The 20,309-nt window shown below is 43.7% G+C and overlaps 1 protein-coding gene across 2 annotated transcripts in view; it reads right to left on the reverse strand.

Annotated features, from left to right (window-relative positions):
* The window catches only part of ECHDC1 (ethylmalonyl-CoA decarboxylase 1), a 56,373-nt gene extending 36,641 nt beyond the window's left edge, over window positions 1–19,732 (reverse strand). The window contains exon 1 of one of the 2 annotated variants that reach the window (XM_075924125.2): window positions 19,584–19,732. In XM_075924125.2, coding sequence (XP_075780240.2) covers window positions 19,584–19,722 — 139 coding nt within the window. In that variant the 5' untranslated portion in view covers window positions 19,723–19,732. The remainder of the gene's footprint in view (window positions 1–19,583) is intronic. The other variant, XM_075924128.2, reaches the window with a different exon arrangement.
* Window positions 19,733–20,309: the final 577 nt, after the last annotated feature.

The raw sequence follows: 20,309 nt of genomic DNA on the forward strand, positions 1-20,309 counted from the left end.
TGGTCACTCATTCATTTTAATATTTACAACTTAAATAAAAAAAATTAGCTGTAAGTAGTTTTTTCTTAAATACATTCCACATGTTCGTTGTGCACCTTTGCGACAGGGATGCTAGTTTTCTTTTTATCACCACCTTTCCCTCATTTCCTACAGGGAATTTGCTATATGTATTAATATCCCTGTTTGGGATTGAGGGTTGGGGGCATTTTGCTATATATTTTTACAGTGTTTTGCTTGTGTAAAGGAAACTTTTCTGTGTCTGATTTAATTGGACACCGACAGTCTCACGCATCATTTTATTTTTAAATCTCCTCACTCAATTATCTCACAATGTGAGACAGTACCCTGAGGAGGCATAGCAACTAACATGATGTTAGACGTGACTTATCACTCTGCAAAGAGTGGAACTGCTGGTTCACCGTTATATCAAATGATTGTAGTTCAAGGCAGGAATACAACATTAAACATGAGTCCTTAACAGACACTTGTCTCCATGAGGTGGACATGTTATTTTAGCTCTAAAGTACATGTTAACATTACAAAGCTGAATAATACATAGGTCTTGGATAGCATTTTCCTCAATAGATCTCAAAGAGGTTTACATAGGAGAGCACTATAATTAACCCCATTTTACAGATGGAAAACATGAGGTATACAGGTGAAATGAGTTACCCAGGGACATATAAGGCTACATCCACACTACATGCTTTTTGCACAAGAAGCCTTTTGTGCAAGAGTTTTTGCTCAAACTTCTTATGCAAGAGCACATCCACACCTATGTCTACACTGCATGGACGCTCTTGCTCAAGAAAGCGCTCATGGCCATTCACAGAATGGCCATCAGAACACCTGTGGCTTTTTCCCATAGGGAAACCCCTCTTGTGCAAGAAACCCCTCTGGAGCATCCACACTTGTCTTTTTGCATATGAACTCTTGCACAAAAGGGAGTTATGCCTCATAAAATGAGGTTTACCTACAACAGAAAAAGCCCTCTCTGCCATTTTACTCTTGATTTCATTGCGCAAAAGTACATTTGAGGTGTGGACGCTACACAGGTTATTGTGAAAAAAACAACTGTTTTTGTGCAAAAATCTTGCAGTGTAGACATAGCCTAAGGGGGTGTACAGCAATTAAATACTTGTGGCAGCTGACTCAAGTTCATGAGTCTGGAAGGCCCATGACCTTGGGATTCAGCAGAAGCCCAAATGTCTAAACAATAATTAAACAGTCAAAACCAGCTAATATGGTTAATTGCTATTTTAGACTGCCACAATGGGCAAGTGATAGAATTCAGCTCTCCTGAGTCCCCCTGTAGAGCTTTATTCCCTAGGCTATGCTGCTATTATACCACTTTAAATTACTTTATTTTTCATCGCATCAATACAGCTCTCATTTTTGTTTTTCATCGCATCAATACAGCGCTCATTTTTGTTAATTAACCACTAAGTATCCTGGAAAGACATCCCCTGGTGCAATTGAAACCTACTTGTGAATGTGTTATACAGGTCCTTCATGCCAATCTGTAGAAAATGTGCATTGTTATAGAGGTTTGACTCTCTGGTTAAAGCTTGAGCAGTTTATGTATTGATCTTTTGAGATCCCTGGTTTAATTCACAGTGTCACTTCACTCTATGCTGGCCTCTTTGATTTTTCATGCACTGGATGCCTAAATATCCCAGACTTTTGCAACTGGGGAACAGACTAACAAACTCCCATGATTCTTCTCCTGGCACCTGTTAAATTTTGCCATCACCATTTTCATACTACTGCCAGGCAACATGAAGGATCCAGTGCTGAGTGCCACGATCATGACAGTCACTAATACAAACAAGATTATGTACATGTAATCGCAGTCAGATGGTTGGGTGTGGTCAGTAGTTTCATACAGCTGTTGATGTGGATATGGCTAATAGTCAGAAGTGGGGGAACTCGAGCAGTTAGTTCAGGGTATTCATGTGGAACATATTTACTAGTGGAGATCTGCTTCTAGGCTCTACCAACCAGAAGTCAGGGATGATAGGCTTGTATCATTTTTGGTGATGCCCAGAACAGGGCCAAATCCCCCCCTCACACACAACTGCTTAAGGCTCAGGGAGAGGGTTTGGTGTGGGAGGAGGTTTGGGGTATAAGCTCCAGGCTGGGGTAGAATGTAAGAGGGGTTGTGGGAGCTGGAAGGGAGTTTGAGTGCAGGAGGGAGTCTGGGGTATGGGCTTTGGGCTATTGCAGGGGGTTGGAGTGTGGGTGAGAGTCTACGGTATGGATGAGGCATTTGAGGATGCAGAGACAGGCTGCCCCAGCACTGGGGCAGGGAGCCAGAGAGGACTGCCCCGAGCCTTCTCCCCTCATGGGGGAGGGTCCCTTTCGCTCTCTCCCCTCTGGCACAACACTCAACCACACTTCTGGAGGCTGATGCTCAGGAGGTCCATCCAGGATAAGCATACACATCCCACATGTGGAGTCATCTACCAGGCAGGGGCTGTTGAAGGCCAGATATATTTATGAGCCCTATGGGGGCAATGAACCATGGCATAGAGAGAAAGGTCTTTGGAGAGAGGGACTGGACAGTAGCAATGGGGCACAGCACTATGGGGGCACAGCACCATGGGGGCAACCTATCCCACCTGGTGCTGCCCATGTGCCCCTTCCCTGTAGGAGTGGGTCCATGCCATGTCACACAGCCTGCCCCATCCAACATCCCCAGACCTGATACACCAACATTTCCACCCCACAAAGCACAGTGCCATGAACACCACTAGCCTTGCACAGTGCCTCCTACCCTCAACCCCACCACAATTGCCCAGTACCCTGCAGAGACTCCCCACCACTCCAACACACACAGATCTCCCCACCCTAGGATTACCAGATGGGTTAAAAAAATACCGGTCACACTTGATCTCAGATTGGAGAGGGTAGGGGTCACGGGGGGGGAGAAGGGAGGGGAGTAGCGGGGCTGTCTGGGGGAGTTTGGGGGGTGGGGGCACACTGGCTGACGAGAAGCAGAGCTGGCCGGGAGGGGGTTGTGAGGCTGGCTGGGGGGGGGGGGGGGGGGGGACTGGCTACTGGGAAGCGGAGCTGGTTGGGAGGGGGGGGGGGGGAAATGGGGCTGGTCCGGGTGCATGCAGATCCCGGAGTGCTACCTGTTCCGCACATGGTCCCAGCAGGGCACATGGGCAAGTCTGGCCCCAGAGATTCCATCCTGCCCCCGCCTACCCCACCCCTCTCAACTGCATAGTTGGGTACTGATAAGCTTTTATTATTTTCATGAGTAAATTAGAAAATACCAGACATCTATGCCCGGTATTTTCTCAATTAGTTTCCTGGACAGAAAGCTCAAATACTGGACTGTCCAGTTCGAAACCAGACATCTGGCAAGCCTACCCCATCCCCACTGTCCATTCTCCACATAGCACCTCACAAAGACCCTCCACTACCTTGTACCCCAAGATATACAAACCTCCCCCACTGCCTCCCACCCTTCAGATTCCAGCATTCCCCTCACACAGACTCATGCCCCCAGGCCTTGCCCCCAGACTCTTGAGCCAGCACAGACCAGGGATCCCACCCCCAGTACAGTGCTAGGGGCAGCATTGCAAGAAGCTGCCAATGGTAGAGAGGCATTTTTGTACATGAGCATGAACATCCAACTTCCCCAGCCAGCCCACCACTTCTGCAGAGCAGCAGAGGGAAGTGGGCTCCACCCTCAGGAGCCTAAAGTGGATGGTCACTGGGCTGGCCCTGAGCAGCAGTGGCTGAGGGCTCCTCTCTGCTCCCAGCTCCAGTAATGACTCAGTGCCTGCTAGTGATGGAGGCAGAGAGAAACCCTCAACTGGATGTCAGCTGAAAGCAGCAAGCCGGGGGTTGGAGGAGCCAGCAGACAGAGGCAGAGAGAAGCCCTGGCCAGCAAGAGGGGTGGGAAGAGGAACTGAGGACAGCACACAGGACTGGGAGTATAGACCCATCCTTGAACATTGGGAGAGCTGGACCTGGAATATTCCTGGAGCCCAAGCACCATGGGCCTATACAACTTGCCACCTTTGCTAGTGGTAGGGGCAGCGTGACAGTAGTGAATCAAAACTGGACTGACTGGCAGTAGTATCAGCACGTGAGAGTGTCAAAGGCTACATTCCTGAAAATCTGAAGAGCTGTACCTGGAGCATCAGCACCAGAACACCAACATGAGAGATTCCCCTCAGTGCAGCCTTGTAATTGTGTAAGTAATAAGTTAGTTATAATGAATGTATGTTATAGCAAAAGGTTTGGATTAAACTGAAACAAGGGCTGCATCTAGACTGGCATGATTTTGCGCAAATATTTTTAACAGAAAAGTTTTTCCGTTAAAAGTATTTGTGCAAGAGAGCGTCATACTGACATGTGCCTTTGCACAAAAGCATCCATGCCAGTGTAGATGCTCTCTTGCGCAAGAAAGCTCCAATGGCCATTTTTGCCATCGGGCTTTCTTGCGCAAGAAGTTAACATTGCTGTCTATTCTGGCCCTCTTGTGCAAGAATACTTGCACAAGAGGGCTTATCCCTGAGCCGGAGTGTCAGGGTATTTGTGCAAGAACCACTGATTTTGTACATTACAAAGTCAGTGTTCTTGCAAATACTCGTGGCCAGTGTAGACAGGCGGCAAGATTTTGCGCAAAATTCCTAAAAATAATCAGCGTAACAGCATTGCGCAAGAGGGTTTTTCTTGCGCAAGGGACAGTGTAGACAGCTCCTTCTTGCACAAGAGCCTCTTCTGCAAAATGGCGGCTCATTAAATATGCAAATGAGGCTCAGCAATATTCCACGCTTAGCCTCATTTGCATAGCTCTGGCGCAAGATCGCACCAGTGTAGACATAGCCTAGATGTAGGTCTCAGACAGCTTTGTTAAGGTAGCTCCAGCTCTGTTTGATGTTAGCATGTTCTGATGTTAAAGTGAAGGGATGCAAGATTATAATGCATAGTGATGTCAGTATTAGACAAAGCCTTGTAATGGATAGAAAGAAGTTTAATGTTGAAAGACTTTGTAACTTTGTTAAAGTGACTAGAAGTACTCTTTTGTCCCACACTGAAATTGTGTAAACGTATTGTTTGTATGAATGAGAGAGAGAGGGTATGTCTACACTACCCCGCTAGTTCGAACTAGCAGGGGTAATGTAGTCATCCGCAATTGCAAATGAAGCCCGGGATTTGAATTTCCCGGGCTTCATTTGCATGAAGCCGGCCGGCGCCATTTTTAAGTACCGGCTAGTTCGAACCCCATGCTGCGCGGCTACACACGGCATGGAGTAGCTAGTTCGGATTAGGCTTCTAATCCGAACTAGCTGTACTCCTCGTGGAATGAGGAATACAACTAGTTCGGATTAGGAAGCCTAATCCGAACTAACTACTCCGTGCCGCGTGTAGCCGCGCAGCACGGGGTTCGAACTAGCCGGCATTTAAAAATGGCGCCGGCCGGCTTCATGCAAATGAAGCCCGGGAAATTCAAATCCCGGGCTTCATTTGCAATTGCGGATGACTACATTACCCCTGCTAGTTCGAACTAGCGGGGTAGTGTAGACATACCCAGAGAGAATGTTTTAGGAGAGATAAGTGTGAAGACCACTGCATACTCAAATGGTCAGAGGAGGGGCCGGAGACTCAGAAGCACCAAATAATTGTCAACTAAGTGAAAGCACACTGAAGACACAGACTACAGGGGAAAACTGAGGAACCCTGAAGTTAGTGGCAAGCACCCCTTGATAGGGAACCAATAAGTTTTGCCAGAAGACACTCAGGAAGGGTCATCAGCATGCTGATATCGGATGGCTGCAGATAAACATATGTCGCAGAAAAACTGATTGTGATGCTGAATAACTGATTAAGGCCTGACAAGGCAAAATGCATAGACTTGCATGGAAGGAACATCGTATAAAGGATGGGGTGTTGTGTGGTTCTGTCCTGCTAAGACGATGGAATATCACCCCGGACTGACAAGAACACGGCTCCTTCCTTGCAACTGACCTATCTGGCTAATAGGTTGGGTCGAGCAACAGACTGATAACTACTCCATCAGCAGGGTGTGCATGCGTGTGTGTGAATGCATATGCTATTTTGTTATATTATCAATTAATGTAGCATGTTGCCTTATCCCTCTGAAAAAGGTCCTGTGTGCTTTTTTTAAGATTACATCAGCATGGAGTGGCATGTGTGCTCTCTAGACTCCTATGGCGATTAATGGAGTTATGATTCCTCCTGTCATTCTGGAAGACACTTCACTTTCTGGTTCCCTGCTTTCTGAAACCTTTCACTGGCTGCTTGGATAAGAGAATGGAGCCACTTAACAGAAAAAGAAAGGAGAGGGGGAGAATAAAGTTATTTATGGTGAGGCTGCCCGTTTTTTCCTCCACTCTAATATGAGGAAGTGAGCTTTGCCCACAAAAACCTCATGATACTAAAGACAAATAGAGAAGTTGCTTACAGGACTTCTCTCTTTTTAATCCTGAATAGGGTTGCCAGGTGTCCGGTATGGAACCTGACAGTTCGGTATTGTCGCTTCCTGTCTGGTAAAAAAATTCAGAAAATACCAGACACCTAAAATGTCCGGTACGTTCTGATTTTTTCCCGGCCAGGAGGCGAAAATCCGGGCTGTCTGGCTCAATACAGAGGCAGCCTGGCAACCCTAGTGCTTACTGAGTTCTGCAGGGGAGCTGTCCGGCCCGGCACAAGGAGGCAAGATGGAAGGCAGCCAGCGGCAGTCTGTTAGGGCCAAAAAGCTTCACCACGCATTTTTTAAAGGGGCCACACTGGTTTTGGGGTTGTTTTTTTTTGCTTAACAACTCTCAGGGTCCTTTTTTTCCCCCCTGAAACCATCTGGCAACCCTAATTCTGAGCAGTTGCAGAACGTCAGGGGAAACTTTGGAAGACCTTAGGAAAGCTGGGATTGCTTTCTTAAATAACTTCGAGTGAAATCCTGTCCTCACTGAAGTTAATAGCAAATCGGTTATTGAATGTGTCCCTTTCTCTGTTTAGGTTTGCAGGAGAGAGAATTAAAAGTGCTACGATAGTCAACAAGGGAAATTGATATTGGTTAGGGTACATTGTCCCAGTAATGGTATCTGTACACAGATACCTACCGCTACAGGCATTATAAAATCTGCCCAGAACAAAACATTTCAGCAAGAGCAGAGATTTACCAGACCCCAGACTGATAAGCATTCAGATGGGAAATACTTCTTGCAGCTCTAGCTATCTGTGTTACTAAAGATAGACTTTTTATTGAAATGTGGCTAATAAGGGGATAAATCTCTTTCCTTAGACACAGCCCAGAAGTGAAGCAACTGTTCATTAGTCATTACAGTATTGTTCCACTGGGATGTTAGGGTCATTCTCCACTGACATTTAGACTGGTGTTGCTCCAATTCACTTCAATTCCCCTGAATTACACACAGTGCAAAGAGACAATCCAGTCCTTTGTATTCAGACATGTGTGTTGGAGATGAAAATATATACTTAATTAACATTTTCAGAGCACTATATCAAAGCATTAAGCAAACATGAATTAATCCTCCCAATGACCCTTTATGCCTGTGCTAATACACACCACCACATTCCCCCCCACGTTCTTATAATGTTAATGTGCTTGTGGTGTTGGAAGTTTTAGATCTTCATCTTATGTTTAACATCTGTTTTCAGTTCAGGTGTCAAATACAAAGGTTCCCGTCATTGGTCTTCCTGATTAAACATGATGATTTAGAACAAACATGTAGTTGATTTTTTTGGCACTAAATGTTGATTTTAGTAGTGTGAAGTCTGAATGGATGCTGCACAGAGAGATACAAAATGGCCAAAGTGTAAAGCCATTCAGTGAAAATATGCATTTAATTCATTTTGGGTAGAATTTTGTCATCTGAACACTCACCAAAATCCTTTATATTGTTAAAAAGCACTGGTTAGGTATGCTAAGAACACCATAGAATTCCATTAGAAAGTTTTAAGGAGAATGCTACTATAGAATCATGACATTTTCTAGGCTCAAGTTGCAGCAACTTCCAGTAACTAAAAGGCTAAATTCTATTAATTCTGGTATTAGAAAGGGAAATACTGCAGCAGTGGGCCTCTGACTCCTTCTCTGCTTAAGGGAGTATTACACTACCCCCACCTCCACTCCTTCAGTTCATATAAATAATCTGGCTACAGCTGAAGTTGCACAGGTTTCTGGAAAACAGTAATCCTAATTTAGAAGTCTGAGTGGAATGGGCTTTCTATAAAACCTGCTAAGAGAAACAAATCCCTCCATGGGAAAGAGAATAAATAAATAATATAGGATCTATGGCAAAGTCAGAGCTATGCCTTTAGCAAAGGCTTCCTAAAAATTGCAAATTTCATGGTTTTCTAGGTAGCATATCGCCACCTAGCAGCACTTAGAATAAGTAGCACAATCCTGACTAATGCTTTTATAAATTGTCTGTGATAGTCCCTAGAGCCCTGCAGATCCATCGATAATGGAATACAAATTTTGTATCCATGCAGTCCCCTATGCTATAAGTATGGCATGTGTTCTTTATTCCTAGATGTATCCATGCAGTCCCCTATGCTATAAGTATGGCATGTGTTCTTTATTCCTAGATGTATATATTTACATTTAGTCATATTGTTTGCATGTTCCCAGTGTACCAAGCAATCCAGATTGTTCTCAATCAGTGACCGATCCTCATTATTTTCTACTGCCCCATATTCTGTGACATCTGCAGACTTTCAGTGACTATTCCAGGTTTTCTGAATCATAATACTAAATAATGTAGGGTAAAGAACCAATCCTTGTGAAAGCCCATTGTAAACGCTCAACAGTTCACTATTTAAACCAGGGGTGGGCAAGAGAGCCTCTGTGGGCCAGATCTAGCCCACCAAGCAGGTTGATCCAGCCTGCAGCCACCCTCCCTCCTCCCCAAGGCCAATCAAGACCTGGGGGGTAAGGGGGCATGTGAAGTCTCCCCTTCCCATCATGGGTACACAGTGCCTAGAGTAAACCACCAGCTGTTTTAAATAGCTGGTGGCTCACTCTAGGAGTCATGCATCCCTTGCAGGGTAGGGGACAAGAGACTTCACATGTGCCCATACCCCCAGGCCCTGATTGGCCTGGGGGTAGGAGGAGCGTGTTCAAAACAGCTGGCGGTTCTCTCTAGGTGGGGGGGGGGGGGGGAAGAGGAGGGAGCATAAAGACTTCACATGCTTTCCCCACCCCCAGGTCAATCAGGATCTGGGCACAGGGGAGCATGGAAGTGTCCTGGCCCCACCCCTTCTGGGGTGGCCTGGGACCACTTCAAAAAATTTGTGAAATGGCTCCCCTTCTAAAATTATTGCCCACCCCGACTTAGAATGACATTTTAAGACCTCATACCTATAAGATTTCAGGAATTTCTGGATTTCAGTCCTATGTTCAGTTCAGTAGTGATGCCATTGACTGTCCTCAACTCTGTATGAAATTATATTGAGCATATTAAACACTCACACTGACTGTCTTACTTTCTTACTACTTCTACATCCTACAAAATGTCAAGAAAAAGTGCATCCCATCCTTTTAATTCAAGAGCTTAAGAACCACACAGAAATAGGGTAAGTGATAATCATGAATCACTTTACTCCACTGCATAAATGTCACTTTTTAATTAAAAGCATTTCCTGAAAATAGGCCATTAATTAGGGCAAGTACAGATCCTCATTATGAATTCTGTCCAGCCAGTAAATAAGAAAGTAACTGAAGATATTCCTGCATCAGTAAGAGAGTGCTGATCATTTGTTACTTCTGATTTGTCTGATTTCCCTCCTCCTCCCTCCCCCATGGTACATAAAAACACATCTTGTAACTCAGATTGTTTTGTTATTTAATGGTAAAGGGTACTTAAAACAAGTAAGTAGTTATGGTAATATAGAAAATATTACAATAGAGAACCCTTTTATATCAGGTCCAGATGTTGATATAAATTATATAAACTTAGTAAAAATGAACAAATGGCATGTTAAAAAATATATGCCTGATATAGCCTACACTTAAAGAAATGTCTTAGAGGGATAGTGGTGTTAGTCTGTAAGGGTATGTCTACACTAGCCCCCTAGTTTGAACTAGGGAGGCTAAGGTAGGCATTCGAAGTTGCAAATCAAGCCTGGGATTTAAATATCCCACGCTTGATTTGCATCTTCCCGGCCGGTTGCCATTTTTTGAAATTTACAAGTCTGGACTAACTGCCCGCGTCTACGTGCGGCAGGGACCCGGTAGTTCGAAATTTAGCCCTAGTTCAAACTACCTGTTATTCCTTCTGGAATGAGGTTTAGCAGATAGTTCAAACTAGGGCTTTATGTCAAACTACCAGGTCCCTGCCGCATGTATAACAGAAAAGAAGCAGCCTTTAGCCCCCTGCACAGGGCTTAATGGAAAGCTGTGTGGCTGATCTTAGAGGAACTAAGGTCCCAATTCTCAATGGGGTCCATGTGAGGGGAGAACACTGTAGGTTTGGATCTCTTCCAAGCACCATCAGTTCTATCGCATTTGTATGAACAATATTAAAAACACATCAACAAGAATATAAAATTTTATACATATGGATCTCATCTACTAAGATTAATCCTGGGTGTAACCCTTAAAGTTTTGTATGAGCTGTTGCAGATAAGATCTCAGACAGACAGTCTCAAATTAATCTCAATCAACGTCAGCACTTTCAAATGATGACCACATAGAGTTTAAATTCACAAGTTTTAGACACAGAAAATCATTGGCTTAGTAGTAAAGATGTTGGATTTATAGGTTACTAGAAGATTAACTCACTAAGCTTGGTTCCTTCACACACACACACACACACACACACACACACACACACACACACAGATAAAGTCTCTCAAATATATAGTAGATAACTGTCCCTTTCTCCACCCCTGCCTCCTACTGCCCCAATGGGGTTAAAGCTGTCCCAGTCCCCATCAACAGCTTCTTGCTGCCCCTCCACCCATGGTCATTATACAGTATATGCTGCTTTCCATTCCATACCCCCTGCTGCCCATCTGGTCATTATATAGCAGGACCTTCCCTTTCCGTTTTATGAAAAATACATCTCATTTCCCTGGCACAACTAAACCCTTACCTTGTTAAGTTATGGCAAGAGGAAGCTGCATACAGAATTTGGTGGTCTTAGCTCTTAATGTTTAGGAAGCATTCTTGAACAGACAAACACACAAACTCTTTCAAATATATAATGGATTACAATTTGTAGTCCTCTAGCCCCTTTGCGTGATGAGGTATGAAGGGACCATTTAACTTTGAATGATCTCTTGTAATGTATTAACTATGTGCATATTTACAAGGAAAGTTGAATTTAGTTATTTTGAAGTTAACTCCCAACTTTACAAAATTGAAAGTGTCCCCCCCCACTAGAGAAACCTTCAAATTAGTCCAAGGCTGGCTCCATTAATGTGAATGCGCGATCTTGACTTAAGAGCCCCAGGAAGCACTGGGGAGTAATTAGTTTGAGTTACTTTGGGGAACAGTTATTTAGAAATAGCAGCACCAGAGAGTTCACACTAATGCTATTTCAAAATAACTTTCAAAATTAGGAGTTATTCTGAGGAAAGCAGGAGTGCAGATTTCTAAATAACAGGCTTGATAGTGTTGATGCTCCACTTATAAATTTGACCTAATGAGGTTATTTCAAAATAATGCCCTAGTGTAGACCAGGGCAAAGTGTGATGAACAATCTGTCCCACTTTGTATGTAGCTGTGACTCAAATACTTTCCCTGATCTGAAGAAGAGTTCTATATAGCTCAAAAGTTTGTCCCTCATGGGAGGAAGGCAGGGTGAAGTTGGTCCAATAAAAGGTATCACCTCAACCACCTTCTAATATCTGGGGACCTACATGGTTACATGTTTAAATGTAACAAAAACAGGACTATGTAGCACTTTAAAGACTAACAAGATGCTTTATTAAGTGACAAGCTTTCGTGGGCCAGACCCACTTCCTCAGATCAAACAGTGGAAGATAATTGTCACAACCATATATACCAAAGGATACAATTAAAAAAATGAACAAATGAAAAGGACAAATCAAATTTCAGAACAGAAGGGGGATGGGAGGAGGTAAACATCTGTGAGCTAATGATATTAGAGGTGATAATTGGGGAAGTTATCTTTGTAATGGGTAAGATAAGGTAAGATCATTAGCTCACAGACCTCCCGCCCCATCCCCCTTCTGTTCTGAAATTTGATTTGTCCTTTTCATGCGTGTTCATTTTTTTAATTGTATCTTTTGGTATATATGGTTGTGACAATTATCTTCCACTGTTTGATCTGAGGAAGTGGGTCTGGCCCATGAAAGCTTGTCACCTAATAAAGCATCTTGTTAGTCTTTAAAGGGCTACATAGTCCTGTTTTTTCTTTCAGCTACACCAGACATTTTTAGACATTTTTAATAAATGATATGTTGCAATTTCTAGAAAGATCACTAGATGGCGTATGACTGGATTATAGGACTACTAATTGCTTGGGATGCAGCAAGAAAGGATTTATATTCATATTTAGAATTAAGGCATTTTCATAAAGTTTTTTTGTGTGTGCGGTCTTACACCCATGCCATGTTCAGAGATTAAGTAGTTCCATAAGAACAACCATACTGGGTCAGACCAAAGGTCCATCTAAGCCCAGTATCCTGTCTGCCAACAGTGGCCAGTATCAGATGCCCCAGAAGGAGTGAACACAACAGGTAATCCTCAATGATCCCTCCCCTGTCATCCATTTCCAGACAAACAGACGGTAGGGAAACCATTCCTACTTATCCTGGCTTATAGTCATTGATGGACCTAACCTCCATGAATTTATCTAGCTCTTTTTTTTAATCCTGTTAAAGTCCTAGTTCACAATATCCTCTGGCAAGGAGTTCCACAGTGACTGTGCACTGCATGAAGAAAAGCTTCCTTTTGTTTTAAACCTGCTACATATTAATTTCGTTTGGTGACCCCCTAGTTTTTATATTGTGGGAGTAAGTAAAAAACTTTTCCTTATTCACTTTTTCCACATCAGTCATGATTTTATAGGCCTCTACCATATCCCCCCTTTGTCTCCTCTTTTCTAAAATGAAAAAGTCTTTTTAATCTCTCTTCATATGGGATCTGTTCCAAACCCCTAATCATTTTTGTTGCCCTTTTCTGAACCTATTCCAATGCCAATATATCTTTTTTGAGATGAGGCAACCATATATGTACACAGTATTCAAGATGTGGGCATATCATGGTTTTATACAGAGGCGATAAGATATTCTGTTTTAATCTCTTTTTTTAAACTGATTCCTAACATTGTTTGCTTTTATGACTGCTGTTGCTCAATGAGGCTACGTCTACACTATGACTTTTGCCTGAAGAGGCCATGCAAATGAAGAGCAGATTAGCATTTTCTCACGCTTCATTCGCATATTCTCTTCTGATCCATTTTTGCGCAATGGGTTTTTGCACAAAAACAAGCAGTGTCGATGTTTTCTTTTTGTGCAAAACCCACGTTTTGCACAAGAATGGTACACCTTTTTTGAGGCATAAGGCTCTTGCACAAAAGAGTTTTTTGCACTAAAAGGGAACTTCCACACTGCTTGCTTTTATGCAAAAACCTGGTGCGCAAAAACAGATGGGAAGAGAATATGCGAATGAAGCCCGAGAAAATGCTAATCCATGCTTCATTTGCATTGCCTCTTCCAGCTGTCTTCCAGTCATTAGGTACAGAAGCTGATTTAAAGGATAGGTTACAAACCACAGTTAATAGTTCCGCAATTTCACATTTGAGTTCTTTCAGAGCTCTTGGGTCAATGCCTTTTGGTCCCGGTGACTTGTTACTGTTAAGTATATTAATTCGTTCCAAAACCTCCTCTAATGACACCTCAGTCTGGGACAATTCCTCAGATTTGTCACCTAAAAAGAATGGCTGATGTCTGGGAATCTCCCTAGCATCCTCAGTCATGAAGATGGAAGCAAATAATTATTTAGCCTCTCCGCAATCTTGGTTGCTCCTTTAGCACCTTGATCACCCAGGGGCCCCACTGGTTTTTCAGCCAGCTTCTTGCTTCTGATGTACTTAAAACCACATTTTGCTATTACTTTGAATTTTTGGCAGCTCAAGGGGAAGAGGCAAAAATAAAAATTCTGTGATACTGAAATGATTGCTAATAGTTACAAGACTTAACCTATCCCCTCTTTTTTCTACCTATTTGTTGTTCTTTGTTCCTTAGAAGCATAGAACATTAGAACTGGAAGGTTCCTTCCTTCTCTGCTCCTTGTAACAATGTTTCTATTATCTCCATAGTTCCTATTTTATAAAAAAAAGGAAAAAAGTCTTGAGGTGTAGCTATGAACTGAGTAAATATATTAGCTTCCTCCCTCTTCTTTTTGGAGCCTGCAAATGATCAAGATGTTTTTACTGTATAGACATGCCAATTCTCATGAATTCATCACAAGAGATAAGATTTTTAAAGGACATTAAGCCTTACTCATGTTCTCACCATAGAACTCTCAAATGTCAGGAAGGTGAAGAATCTTAATGAGGAGAGGTGAGGACTGAGCTATAGTCTGGGGGCTGCAGGAGTGAGGAAGGTGGGCTGATGGGGTGGGAGGGCTGTATAGCTGTGGGTTCAGAGCAGAAGTGAGTACTGGGAGGGTGAACTGAGGGTGTTGATGTGCTAAGAGGGGCTGAACTGTTGGGGTGCTGATGTCAAAGTTAAGAGCTTGAACTGAGGGGGAGCTGAATTGAGGGGGGTTGGGTAGGGATACAACTGGTGAGATGATTGGGTAGGAGGAGATGGCCAGATGTGGATTGGGAGCTCCTGAAGGAGGGGCCAAAAATCCCCTTACCCAAGAAATGTAGGAGAGCAGGCAGCTGTAATTGTCACAGGTGTACATCCAAGGTAGGGGCAGTTCAAACATAGCAGACTAACTTACTGTGCATATAATTTGAGATACATCACTACATCACTTCATAGCTAACATTTTTTTAAAAGATGTAGGCCCTACTGTAAATTGGCATCATTTCCTGGACTTTTGTAGTGCTTTTTGTGACTTCAATGGAGTGATTCCAGATTACAACAGCTGAGGATCTGGCTCTGCTTCTATGCAATAATTTGTTCTGTAGAAGCCCAATGTTTGAAAATGTTGTAATATTAAAAGGCACATGCTGTCAATAGGAAGAATTTTAACTGTCCCTCTGGTATAGAGTTAGGTGTTTTTAATACTATCAAAGAATTGCTTTAAATGAAAACTTTTAGACAGTAGAGACAAATCTGTTTATGCAGAGTTTTTGTATGGTTGTGTAAGGGATGTAATGGATGACTAATCTACAGAAATGACTTGCACTTGGAGATAGAAGTTACAATTGGATCCTGTACTTGTGAGGTTTCTTTGGGCATTCTGATTATATCTGATCACAGTCCAAGCATATTTAATCTAATAATAATGTAGAAGTTACAATTGGATCCTGTACTTGTGAGGTTTCTTTGGGCATTCTGATTATATCTGATCACAGTCCAAGCATATTTAATCTAATAATAATGTATGTAGCCAGTTTGTCCTCATCATTGCCATAAAAAAAAAATCACTGTTGGGTCAACTAAATAATACATGCTAGGGACCAAAGTCAGTCCTAACATAAGTAGGTGCCACACAGAGTTATTCTTTATGTCAAGCATGTTTTTGGCTCACCATTTTGAATGGCTTTTCCCAGGACTTTATTGTGCATTGTATTTCAGAACATTATTAGCCTATGGATAGCAGCTAATAGCATAGCAAATAGCTATAGCATAACAATATTTGTGGCTGTGCCCACGAAAGCTCATGATACCATCTACATGTTTTGTTAGTCTATAAAGTGCTACCAGACTATTTGTGGTGTTTTTTAAATTTAATATTTGTGCAGATTAGCACCTTGATTTAACATATCTAGTCATAAGTTCTCAAAACATATATAAACAAGAGGATTTAACAGGGTCAGAAATGCAATGTCCCCGGCTCTAAAGTAACACTTATTTCACATTATCAAAATGAGAAAGCAATTTTCACAAGCTTTGTACAACTCCACGGAGGTGAACAAATTCACACTGAATAATGCATCCATTTAATTTAGCTTATTTTTCTACACATGGAAAATCTGTGAACAGATTAATATGATGAATAAATTCATGGAAATTCCCAAAATATTGGATGGAGTTTAGGGTACAAATTTTTCTCTACAAGTATCTTTTTTTAATCCATCTTGTGTTGGTTCATTGTTGTTGACCAAATAAGCTAGTTTTGCTTCTGCTGCTTGATTGTACAATCACATCAGCAATTCTAACTTCAGTGCTTATGACTGCAAATTTGAAGTTCGGGGGCATATTCTTATTTGGTGTAAATCCACCGAAACAAAGGTAGTGGAGCTATGCCAGTTTACACCAGCTGAGGATCTGGTCCCAAATTTCAGATAACATTTTAATCAATAAAACTGGAATACAAAATTGTTCCCAGAGAGTGACTAGAAGGGTTTTTCCGTCAAGGGGAGGGCACACAAAATTCATGTAAAATGTGCCTCATGCTCCCCTTCTATATCTGATGATAATGCTGCTGACCTTCTTTATAAAGTGCTTTAGAGATGTATGGAGGAAAAACACTATATAAGAGCTAGGTATTCTAACTAGAATGGGAGTAATATTTATATTGCTATGACTCCATTACTCAGACTTGCCTCATGATGCTGAACTTGTTCTTTTCTTGTTCAAGAAAATAGATGGGAGCTTAATCAAATTTTCCTTAAGAAAACCGCAAACTAACACACCCTTAAATGCCTCTCAATAACCACCTGCAGATGCTAGCTGGGTTTTTACTAATCGAAGCTAGGCTGTGGCCCCCTAGGGGTAGAAATCTGCCTGGTGTCTAGAACACCAATGGCCTGCAAATTCAGCTTGGCCAAGAATCCCAAAAGAGCCTACAACGTGACAGAGTAGATGGGCCAGCTGGGAGGCAATATGAATCAGCACATCCTCTTGCAGTGCTTGTATCCATGAGCACGAGGAGAAGCTGGTAGGCAGTTTTGTCAGACAGGGCTTAGAAATAAAGCTCCAAGCCTCAGTAGTTTAGGGCTCTTTCCTCAGGGCTTTATTTAATATCCACAAACAACCACAAAACCAAAAATCAAATCCACTAAAATACTACCCGACAATGCTTCACCACACGCTTTCCCTGCTTCAACCACTCCTTAGCTTCCCTTTGAGCCAACTTCTCCTTCCTTTTATATTCTGCCTCTGAGCAGTCCTGAAACCCACCAGGGTTGCAGTGCCTTTCTCTTGTCACACCGGCCTTGACAGGAGATTAGAACAGTGTGTAATAAAGGTTGCTGAAGTTCCCATTCACACTCAACTGTAATGTTTAGGGTTGCCAGATGATGTCAACAAAAATACCAGACACGCTTGACATTATATCACAATCTACATTACATCTTATGTAGAAAATACTGGACATTTATATTTTCTCGTTTGTTTCCTGAACAGAAATCTCAAATACTGGACACCTGACAATCCTAGTAATGTTTAATTCAGGCTTCATAGCAGGCTAGGAGAAAAGAAGGTTTTGCAATCCTGGCTGGCACAGTACCATCAGCCCCAATGCTTCAAAAATCATGGGTCAGGCCCGCAAATAAACCAATCATAGAAGTATGTTAGACAGAATACATTTCAAGTGCTTTTAATTTTTCTTCTGGTTTTTGAGCGTTTAGGTTACACTCAGGTCATTTTCAAGCTTTTCTCTGTAACTAAAAGGGCTAGAAACTTGCTTTTTAAAATGAAGGTTGACATAGGTGGCCAATGACCTGGCTGCCTGGGGAGGCTAGCCTTTGGCCCTTCCCCTTGTGCCCCCATTTCATCTCCCTTGCCCCTGCAGGAGCCCAAAGCACGTCCACTGTGACCCATGACCCCAGCAATGTTCATGTAGGGGCAGGGAGACAAGGCCCCAGCTCTGGTGTGCTTCAGCTTCAGCACCCACAGCTTCTGGGTAGTGCGACTGCTGCACCCCACAAACCAGGCAGGCAACTGTCCTACCCTGACTCCCTGCGGGAAGTACACCGAGCTGAGGAAGGGATCGCAATAGGCTGTTTGGGGACTGAGCCTCCGCTTGCTTACAACACCCGCCATCTATGCTATTCTATCAATAGCATATTAACCCATAAATGATCCAGACAGATTCCAGATGTGTGTGCATTAGTATCCCTGAGGCCTTGGCATGAGCTGGAGACTAGTCTGCCAACATCACAGCAACTACTTAAGGAGAGATTTTCAGCTTATGTAAATAAGGTAAAACATTGTATAAGCATACATTGAGGAGCACTATGGGAGTTTCTGTAATCTATTATCTCATTGTATAAGAGCCTTCAAAACAGGCCAGAACTAGAGCCAGTACTTGTTCAGTATGGAAAGGAGTATGCACATGCACACATTTTACTTTACATTTCATGTTAGAATGCATTAACAAACTGAAACAGATAAAAGTTTGAAACCGTCTGGAAATGGGGGAATTTTACTTGGCCGTGATAGAAAGCCTTAAAACTCCTCAGGCTTGCTTGAAAGTTCTAGGAGTTATTCAGCATTCCCAAGGGCTCTTTCATAACAACAATATGCTTGGCAGCATGGGTCCATACTGCTGACTATCCATGGCCGCATAATATGGCTTGATTTCAGATGTTTGAAAGTGCTACAAAGTTATTTCTGATTTTGTACAGCCAGGCCTGCCAACAGGGGGCAATGGCCCCTGCAGAGTGAAAAGGGCCCAGGGCTCCAACTGCTGAAGTAGCAGCAGCAGCCAGAGCCCCAAGCCCCTTTGAGTTGCTGCAGGAGCACAGCTCCTTGTGGTTCTGAGGCCTGGAAAGTACTACAGACTATGTTTGGCCCCACCCCTTCCACTCTTAGCCCCACCACTTCTGGGGCACAGAGGCAGACCCTTTCCCATGTCTGCCCCAGAGCCTGCAGTGGCTTTCAACCCTGCTGGGTACAGCCAGCCAAATTAATCATGGCTGGCCACAAGGCTGCCACTTACCCATCCCGTGACACCAGGTATGGACATGCCTGGGACCTTCTGAGGCAGGGTAAGAGGCCTTTTAGGCCTCTCAAAGCATGCTCCACCCGATCAGTGTCTCAGTCCCCAGGCCCTGTCCCTACACCCCATCTCCAATACAACAGTTCAGCCTACTGACCACAATCAGTAAAACACCCCCTTCTGAAAGGGTAGTGAGCTCAAGCAGCCAGAGTCAATAGCAACCCACCCTTTTCACAGGGCAGTAAGGCCCAGCAGCCAACATCCATCCCCCATTCCTTTTCCTCAGCAAAGGAGGCCTAGTGGTCAGTGCTCCCTGTTCCCAGGGCAGTAAAGCCTAGCAGCCAAAGTCATTAATCACAGCTGTAGCAATCCCCTCCCCCCCCCCACACCTTGGGACTTAATGGGACTGGGGTAGCAGGACAGAGGCCCACCCTCTCCACCACATCCCAGCCCAGAGCCCTGTCAGTGGTGGGGTGGCCCACTACTAGCTCAGGAGGGAATCCACCTAAAATACATTGACTCCCCAACCTGGGTTACTTCCTACCAGACTCACAGCAGTCAGCTTCTTCTCCAGTTTCTGCCAGGCTGAGGGCAGCCCCAGCCATTCCCTGCTGACTGGCCTCTGTAGTGCAGTCCATCCATAGCTCTCCCTCCAGCACCCTGACAGCAACTCCTTCCTCCATAGTAGTCAGCCCTGACTAAGCTGTGCAGCTGGCTTTTATACCTGTCCTCCAACTGGAGCATGGCCAGCAGGGCTATGGGAGTGGAGCTCTCTCAGCCAGGTAGCCCTGGTTAATTCTTGCTGGTCCAATGAGGGGTTGGTGCTAATAATGTTAACTTGTGGTTAATCAGCCAATCCAGTAGTCAATGAAAATTCCATCAACTACTCGATTATTCAGTAAGGGGGGGAGGGGTGTTTGCTACCCCCACTACGGCTTTGCAGTTTAAATGTAGTAGGAGCTGGGCACACAGCAGCCCAGCTTTTACTACATTTAAACTACAGATCTGCGGCAGGGTTAGCTGCCAGGGGGCAGCGTGAGCTGAGACTGAACAGTCCCAGCTTGTGCTGGCTCTGAGCTGCTATGGCTCTGCCCCAAGCCCCCTTACCATGGAGTTGGTGCTGGGAGGAACCAGCTTTTAAGCCAGCTCCCCACAGCACTGTCTCCTGCTTCCCCCCACTTGCTGCTTCTGACATAGAGCTTTATTTTATGCCACCTTTGTAATGGCTTTCCCATACTGAAATGGAAGCCACCACCCTTTCCCCACAGTC

The sequence above is a fragment of the Pelodiscus sinensis genome, chromosome 3, assembly GCF_052426305.1.
Source record: "Pelodiscus sinensis isolate ZL-2025 chromosome 3, ASM5242630v1, whole genome shotgun sequence".
In the NCBI taxonomy this organism is placed as follows: Eukaryota; Metazoa; Chordata; order Testudines; family Trionychidae; genus Pelodiscus; species Pelodiscus sinensis.